General features: G+C 51.0%; 1 protein-coding gene across 2 annotated transcripts; it reads right to left on the bottom strand.

The window, feature by feature from the left end:
* Positions 1 to 1,176: 1,176 nt before the first annotated feature.
* On the bottom strand, positions 1,177 to 5,739 carry Gsdmd (gasdermin D). 2 transcript variants are annotated; one of them, NM_001400993.1, is given in 11 exon segments: positions 1,177 to 1,578; positions 1,713 to 1,789; positions 1,879 to 2,023; positions 2,098 to 2,270; positions 2,397 to 2,486; positions 2,778 to 2,831; positions 3,066 to 3,168; positions 3,411 to 3,579; positions 4,107 to 4,299; positions 4,513 to 4,736; positions 5,421 to 5,739. In NM_001400993.1, coding segments are annotated over 10 exon segments (1,467 nt in total). In that variant the 5' UTR covers positions 4,733 to 4,736; positions 5,421 to 5,739; the 3' UTR covers positions 1,177 to 1,335.
* Between the last annotated feature and the right edge of the window lie 3,078 nt (positions 5,740 to 8,817).

Below are 8,817 nucleotides of genomic sequence, written 5' to 3'. Positions count from 1 at the left end.
GCCATGTCCCACATGTAGGTGTTGTATAGCACTTTCCATCCTTCAAGAAAGCTCCTTAAGACAGGAAGTGACTTTTTCTTTTTGGGGCTGGGCATTTAGCTCAGCGGTAGAGCACTTGCCTAGCAAGCGCAAGGCCCTGGGTTCGATCCCCAGCTCCGGAAAAAAAGAACCAAAAAAAAAAAAAAAAAAAGACAGGAAGTGAACCATATTCACTAGCTCCCTCCCTCCCCAAGAGTGTGTGAACAATAAAGGTGCGAACAGTCACTCCCTGTCAAGCCCAGTTGCCAAACAGACAAAGGCCAAAGAACTGCCCAGAAGAAGCAAAGATCAGCTGAGCTGCCTGGAGGACTTCAGACCAGTCAATCGGTAAGGACGCGCTCCAAACTACTGAGCTACCCGCAGGCTCCGGGTTTCCAGCTTCCAGGAGTTGTCACCCATGCTGGTGAGACCCTTTGGTGATGCAGCTGTCTTTGAGTCATTTTTGCTCCTGTAAGTTATCCCTCCCCCATATTCCTTCGAGTAACCCCAATACAATCAGTTAACTCACCAAGTCATACATTGGTTATACTCACGCTTTGGACTGTCCCTGGTTCTCTAACTGGGGTGTGGTGGTTTGAACAGATAAAACCTCCTCAGACTTGGTTTGAATGCTTGGACCCTAGGGAGTGGCACTATTAGGGGCTGTAGCCTTGTTGGAGTAGGAATGGCCTCGTTCAAGAAAGTACATCGCTGTTGGGGGTCTCCTATGCTCAAGCTACACCCAGTGTGGCACCCAGGCTCCTTCTGCTGCCTGAGAATCAAGATGTAGAACTCTAAGCCCCCGCTCCAGCACCAGGTCTGCCTGCAACCTGCCATGCTTCCTACCGTGATGATCATGGACTGAACCTCTGAAACTGTAAACCAGCCCCAATTAAATGTTTTCCCTTATAAGAGTTGCCTTGCTCATGGTGGCACGTCATAACAATAGAAACCCTAACTAAGACGCGGGGTAAGCAGACAATTGTTCATGTCTCCCCTGGAAAATTCTGTCACACAACAGGACAGGCTCACTTCGGCCTCTCAGGGAGACAGATGAGGTGATAGCCATCATATCCGTCTTGATTTTGGGTGGAGCAGATCCCACCCTTCTCCATCCTACTCATGATCCAGTACCCCTCAAAAACGCAGCACTGTGGGTTTTTTCTTTGTACATTTATTGAGTTTTTCCCAACTCCTGGGTCTTGCTGCATTCTAACCCTGTGACTGAGTTAGGTTCTTGGCCTAGAGGCTGGACTTGGCAAGTTTCTGCCCTGGAGGGTAGGATATGAAGATGTTGTGGGAAGGGTGGTGTGCAGGCTAACACGATTTCTGGCCTAGACTTGACAATAGGGCCAGGGAGGCATAGAGTGCACATATGGGGCCCTGAGATGTTGGTTCCCAGTATACCTGGGGGGGTTCCACCTGCAGCGTTAGGCCACATTCTTCTAGCAAGACCCAGGTGAGAGCCTCCTCATCCCAGCTGTCCCCAAGGAGCCTGGAGGGCAGGGGCACAGATCTCTGCTCCTGCCATGGGGTGCTCTGTTCCAAGACGTGCTTCACCTACCAACAGAAGAGTGTAAGAGGTTATAGATGCGGCCTGTAGTTTGAGCCTGAGGGATGCAACGCCTGCCTGTGTCAACCTTCCTCGCTGTACCCAGGGCCCCATCGCATCCCCCAATGCCATGTCCTCTCACCAACTCTAGCTCCTTTGACAGCACCGTTGCCTCCAGAGCCTTAGTAGCCAGTAGCTGCTGCTGGGTTTCACTCAACCCTGGGGGGAGATCTGGGCTGAGAGAGGGTTCCAGAATGCCCAATATAGAACCCAGTCCTTCCTTCCTGTCCCCTCCATGGGCTGCTTACCAGCCAGTGCTCCCAACAGGTAGAAGACGGGGGCTGCAAGTTCCGGCACCAGTTCTCCAGAGTCGAGCACCAGACACTCAAGGATGCTGCCTGCTGGGCCTTCCAGAGGCTCTACCTGCTCACCACTGCACAGACCCTGCTCTAGCTGAGGAAGGGATGAGGTAAGTGAGGCTGAGCAGGCTTGGGAAGATCCTGCCCACCTCCAACACTCTCACTCACTGAGGCCTCTAAGGCTTCCATGCTGGGCTGGTCCTGTAAAATCCTCCCGATGTCTACTAGTAGCTGTTGTCTCAACTCCATTTCTAAGCTCCGCAGTTCTGAAGAGCCTGCCTCCACCTCCGCACGCAGGCCTTGGAAGTCTTCCCTGATTACTTCTTCCTCATTGGTTCCATCTGGAGGGACAGAGGGAAGCACCACCTGATGCCCTTGACATCTTGGGGGACATCAGTTAGGAGCGGGAGATCCAGGGAGCAGACGCAGAACCCATGGAGTCCCATGATGGTCAAGTGGATACTGACCTGACTTGAGACTCAGCCGCTCCCCGATGGAATGGAGTACGGCAAGCAGACTAAAGTCATGCCGCCTCTGGCCCACTGCTCCTTTGTGGCCTAGGCAGCACAAGAGGATGGTGGGAAAAGAGCTGTTTTGTACAGTGACCCAGGGACCATTGTCTTGTGTCAAAGAGGGCTGAGATTTTTCCTGGACCCCTCTCAGATTCATCCTTCCTACTAATGGCAGTCCAGGGCAGATGGAAAGCTAAGCAGGCCTAGCCGCATCACCTGAGTTGAACCTCATCCATTGTGTACACGTGTATGTGTGGCATGTGCCCATCTCATGCCCTGAGCATAGAACGCCTCAAAGCTCGGGGGTATGTAGGGCCAGAGGGTCTGGGGCCTCACCTGAGGAGGGCAGCTCAAAGGTCCTCTTTTTCTCATTTGAGATGAGAAGAATATCTGGCAACAGGCAGAAGCAAGCAGGTCACCAACTCCCTTATCCCCAGGACTCCTGGGACCTCATGAGGTCCCGCCCCTATCACCCAACTATCAGTTCCTGGTGCATTTGACCATCCTGTCTGGGAGATCATGCAGCCAGATGCTCACAGCATCCCCTGGCTACCTGAAGCTTCCCAGACTTCCTGCTTCTCTACCACATAGTCTGGGCTCTAGGGACAGTCCCTTGCCACTCACCCCATTCAGAGCCAATGAGCAGCTGGGCCACTCGGAATGCAAGGATGCTGCCTGCAGGAATGGTCACCATCTTCTTCCGGCTTTGGTGGCCCTTGCCTTCACCCTGAAGGATGGATATGGTCTCAGGGGTGTAGAGTGAATAGCTATGAGTGGAGTGTTGGTGACGGGCTTGTCATTAATAATGGCCAATCCAGCCTTTAGCAGTTCCAGCTAACTGGGCAAGTGGGGCTATGGCTTGCTCCTGGAGGGGTCTTAGAAGAGTCTTCCACCACTGCCTGTGATGTTGCTCCTGCCATAGCTCTGTGCCCAAGCAGGGAGAGGCAGGTGTTAGGGCTAGCCACGCACCTGCAAGCACGAGGCTCCAGGCAGTGTGAACTGGCCTGAGCCCTCGTGGCTGTGGACCTGGGTGATCTGCACCTCCTCCTTTGTCTGCAGCACCTCGGTCACCACAAACACGTCATCCCCACGATTCCGCAGCTGTTGCAGGATTTTGTTTTCAGGCTGCTGCAGGTGCCTACAGAAAGAGTGCCGGGCCTTGCCCACTATGGACTGACTAGCTTCCCTCCCTACCATTCTACTACAGGTGAGATGGAAAGGCTACGTAATCAAGGAGTCTGTGGATCCCACACTTGGGAACCCTCCCAGGGTACCCCCAACAGTGTCTAGGTGGTTGTTGGGGTATGAGAAGTTCAACCATGGAGAAGTGGACACGTGTACCTGTGGAGGAACTCCATTATGGACAACCCATAAATGCTCCAAGTCCATGTCACTCCCTTTCCATAGCAACCAGGAGCTCAGCCTGATTCTAAGGGTCTTGGCCCCTGCTTCCATATCCTGATCTTCAGGACACTGTCCTGACAACTAAGGCTTAACATCCTTCCCAATCTGCCATTGTTTTTACTGTTCCCTTCCTCTGGGGCTCCCCTTGTTCGGTGCTGAGAGATACTGCCTCAGAACCCTTCTGATGCCCAGAAACCAGCCACCTTCCCAAGAAGCGTGGCTGTTCAAGGTAAGAGAGACGTCATCCCTTCAGGGGCTCACCTTTCACGTTGCATGATCTCCCAGGTCTGCTGAGTCACACGCAGCATACACACATTCATGGAGGCACTGGAACTGCCAGACACTGCAGCCCCACCAGAAATTTTCCCTTGTCCCGTGCCTGACAACGTCACACTGCCCTGAATGTTCCCATCGACGACATCGGAGACTTGGAAGTTGCCAAAACACTCCGGTTCTAAAACAAGACCAGCTCTGAGGTTCCTGTTCCGGTAGCCACTGCCTTGTCTGTCCTCTGTAGCAATGAGGACTTTAAAGAACTCCCTACTCAGGAACTAGGACCAGAGGAGTAGAGCTGAACATGCCCAGTAAAATGGCAGGCTGGGCTTCGCCCACTCCCTTCTTCTACTCAATCTCAGGATGGGGAAGAGGGGGCGGGGAAAGGAGATACCTGGTTCTGGAGCACTGGGCTCCAGGATGTCCTTGATTGACAGGTTGACACATGTATAACGGGGTTTCCAGAACCATGAGCTTGAGAGTTTCCTGCTCAGGAGGCAGTAGGGCTTGAAGCTGGTAGAATTCCGAAGGCAGTCCACTGGGATGAGCTCTCCTCCGCTGCCGCCCACCTCTTTGATCACATTCTTGACCACTCCCGCAAAGACTGACGGCATGATCCTGGAGGCAGAGGACAGAAGTCCATACTTAGTCACCTCCAGCACTCAGGTACCCATCCCATCAAAGTAGTCTTGCCTTGTTAGTCTCTCCACTCTGTGGCTCGCTTATCTGTCTCTCCCTGGGGCCATCAGCATTTGATTGAGGAGGAGGAGGAGGTAGCTAGCCTATAGCAGGTCCTGCTCTATCCACACCATTAATTACTGTGTGTAGCCCTTGGCCGCCTGCTAAAGTCTAAGATACCCTGTTGCCCTCCCTGGCTGAGAGCCAAGGCCAGGGAAGGAACACGAGCACCCAGTTCTGGGGAACTTGGCACAGGAGCCCACAGCACAGCCAGTGTTCCAGGGTTCCGTGGTTCCCTCCAGAGCGTTCATGTACAGCTCTGTGAGCTATCTGACCTGGTTGAACCTTCATGGGTCAGAAGCCAAAACAGGCATGGGACAGACAACCTGTGTAGTGTGGAGGAACAGTTCTACCCCTAGGAAACTGGGTCTCTGGGCTAACGGTGGAGAGTGAGGCAGGAAGGAAGGCTCTTGGGGATCAGGGAGGGACTTATGCGCCAGGGAATCAGCATTCAGCCCAGAAGCCTAGAGTGCCCCCCCTTCCCCGCCTCCCTCCCTCAAACCCCCTATTGTCAAGCCCAAACCAGGCTGGTCCCACTGTATCGCTAGTGGGTGGCCTTCATACCTCTTAGGGTCTCTTCAAGCTGTCTGGTATAGTGGGGCTTCTGGGAAGTGCTGAATCCCCAACTCAACAAGCAGGCATCCAGGCAATAGAGTAGACAAACCAGAGTAGGGGCGGCTGGGTTCCGGGAGGGCTGAATAGCAGGGTGGCTCACCACGATCTTCACCCCTGCTGAGGTATCTGGGCCCACCAAGCGTAGCAGGGCTGTGCCGGGGTGCCGAGGAGGGGTCTCTTGTCGGCTCACCCTGGGAGAAACGGGAGCCACGGGAGCCACGGGGAGCCACCAGCAAGAGCGGTTCTCGAAGAGTCAGGACACAAAAGTGAAACTGTGAAGCTGCAGCCCGACGTAGCGGCGCGTTCAAGGAGCCCTCCCTCCCGGAACAGCGGCGCAGCCTGCCCTAGCCTTCTCCTCCTCTCGAGAGCCCCCATGGGCTTCGGGAAGCCCCTGCGATCGCAATAGCGATCGCGGTTTCTTCTGGTCCGGGTTCCTACAACTTCGCAGCTCTTATTCTTTCTTAAACACCGGGGCCATAGTAAAAGATCTGAATGGGCTTTTCTAGAGTTTTACAACTGTATCAATTGCCAGCAAGCACATCATTAGTTATCAGGAAAATGCAAATCAAAACTAGATAGCATCAAGGCCTTTAGGCTGTCTGGCTGTCATCCTAAGTAAATAGTAGTAAGACTGTAGAAAAACAAACCTCTGAAGCTCTTGCGACAGGAAACTGAAAACAGTAGAGCTGCTCTAGAGAACACACAGGCAATTTTTCAAACGGGTGAATGTAGTTACCAGGTGACCCAGCAATAGGACTTGTAGGTGCATATCCAAAGCAAGGGGTCATCTTGGGGTTCAGGCTATCAACGGTAAAGCATTGCTTAAAAAGTAAGCAGGGGGGCAGGTCAAACAGATATGCGTACACCAATGTTTATGGTAATGTTTACATTTTTTCTTGAGATTTAAAGTTTTTTTTTATTTTATGTGTGTGTGAGTGTTTTGTCTGCTTGTATGAATGTGCACCATATGTGGGTGCCAGGAACTGAGTTCTAGTCCTCTGTAAGAGCACCAAGTGCTCTTAGACCCTGAACCATCTCTCCAGGTCTCCATGGTAACATTTTAAAGAGTCAAGCAAATAAACCTTGAGTGACCTGAATGTCCGTCAACTCATACGTAGATTTAAAAAATAGTAAATCTGCGCAGTATTTTGTCCAGTTCTGGCCCCTGCACAGACTAGGGAAGAACTAAGCTCTGTCACCAACCCACGATAGGGTGCTTGCATGGCAACTGGGAGGCATGAATATACTTCTAAGATACACTGCAGAACCCTGTGGTTGAACCCTGAAAACACAGTCACAAGCAGAAGCCAGACCAAAGCTAAACCACCCACCCAACAAAAACAAACAAGCAAAAAACCCACATGTTACTGTGCAAATCATTTTGTATGAAATTCCCAAAACAAGCCAATCTTTTTTTTTTTTTTTTTCCGGAGCTGGGGACCAAACCCAGGGCCTTGTGCTTGCTAGGCAAGCGCTCTACCACTGAGCCAAATCCCCAGCCCCACAAGCCAATCTTTTAGTGGTTGCCAATGGCTAAAGGACAAAGAGAGAGAAACTCCTAATGGTTTTAGAGTGTTTTTCTGGGGTGTGGGCAATAGCCACACACATTTACATATGTATGCATTTGCTTATTTAATTTAGTTTTGAGACCAAGTCTCTTTAGGTATCCCCTGCTGGCCTGGAGCTCACTAGATAAACAAGACTGGCTTTGGACTCACAGAGATTCACCTGCCTCTGCCTCTTGAATGCTGGGATTAAAGGCATGAACCACCCTGCCTACATATGTTTGAATATACTAGACTCACAGAATTATTCACTTTTAAGTAGCTGGAGTATATGGTATATAAATTGCTTCTCAATACCGGTATTTATTTTAAAAACTCTGGACTCCTTGGGGCCATCTCTACAGCCCAGGAGTTAAGGGCTTGTGCAGTTTCACAGAGGATTCTAGTTCAGTCCCCAGCACTCACATGGTAGCTACTGACCAAGTTCCAGACAATCTAGTGAGTTCTTCTGGCCTTCACAGGCACCACACATACATGGTGCACAGACATACAAGAAAACAAAGCATAAAATAAAAATAAAGAAAAAAATGTAAAATACATCTGGAGTTTAGTAGAAGCACTCAATCTAGCTACAGGCTCCCCGGGGCCATAGTGTTCTGGTATCAGGTGCTGTGAACCTACCCCCAGCACACAGTTCCATAAAACCAGCCCTCCTAGGCCTCTTAGGCTGTGGATTGGAACATTGTGTCTTGAGCCCCAGGTTTTATGTAGGGCTCTTGAGAGTGTCCCCTCTCCCAGATGTGGCCATGGTAGGAACAGGCTACTGTCAGGTCCTTTCCTTGATATCTCCTGGCTCTTCAGGGATGTTTGCCCCCATCTAACATTTCAAACATATTGCTAAACAGAGCTGTTCTCTACCAAGACCTCAGAACTCAAGAAGCTCATTCATATTCTGATTCTAGGGACTCGTAGGCCCTCCGTGTTGGAGGGCCCATACATGTGGTGCTAATCTGGTGTGGTCTCTCCGTGATGAAGACTGGGCATTGGTCTGGATGGGAGCTTGTCTGGTGCAATTCCTTGTTCACATTTTTGGTACTTTAAGAATAATCTGGAATGAAAAGTTTTGGCTTTCTTGGCTCCTGACTCTAGGTATTGGAGGCTTATCTTCTTTGCCTTGTCCCTTCCTGAGGGATTGGCATCTTGCCTTGGACAAGGGGGATGTAAACCAAACCCTGCCCCCCTGCTAATGCAGACCTTGCAACCTGACCTTGGATCTGGCTGGGGTTACCCAGGGCAGAGATGCCAAGGCAATGGATCCCTTTATCCCTTCCTGAGCTACTCCATTCTGCTGCTTTTAGTCTTTACCTTAAAGACTTGTTCTCTCTTTGTCTCTGTCCCTGTCTCTGTCTCTGTCTCTGTCTCTCTCTCTCTCTCTCTCTCTCTCTGTGTGTGTGTGTGTGTGCGCACATATGCATGCATCCCTGTGCCTGGCCTAGGACTTGTCCTGAAGGGTCTGCAAAAGTATGAATTAGCATACTTACTATGCTAAAGACACAAGCTATACTAAGCTAGGACTCTGTGTTTTCTTGTAGCAGGTTCTAGTGATGAAGAGGTCTCTGCCCTACCCTGCAGGTGATTTCTAGTGTCCCTGGAATGTTGCCACTGCCACAAAATACAGTTAGGTTCAGACAAAAGAGAAATTAGATCCAGGCAAAAGGGAAACATCTTGTGTTGACAAAACTCCAGAACCCCGGTTCATCAGGTAGAGGTCTGTGGGGCTTTGGGCACACCTTGAGCTCTGACTGGACTTATTTGCTGGTCATGAGTCCATCTCCTTGTTG

Source organism: Rattus norvegicus, chromosome 7 (assembly GCF_021556685.1).
Source record: "Rattus norvegicus strain SHRSP/BbbUtx chromosome 7, alternate assembly SHRSP_T2T, whole genome shotgun sequence".
Taxonomy (NCBI): domain Eukaryota; kingdom Metazoa; phylum Chordata; class Mammalia; order Rodentia; family Muridae; genus Rattus; species Rattus norvegicus.
Note: the sequence above shows the minus strand (reverse complement) of the source record. Positions and strands in the feature narration are given on the sequence as shown.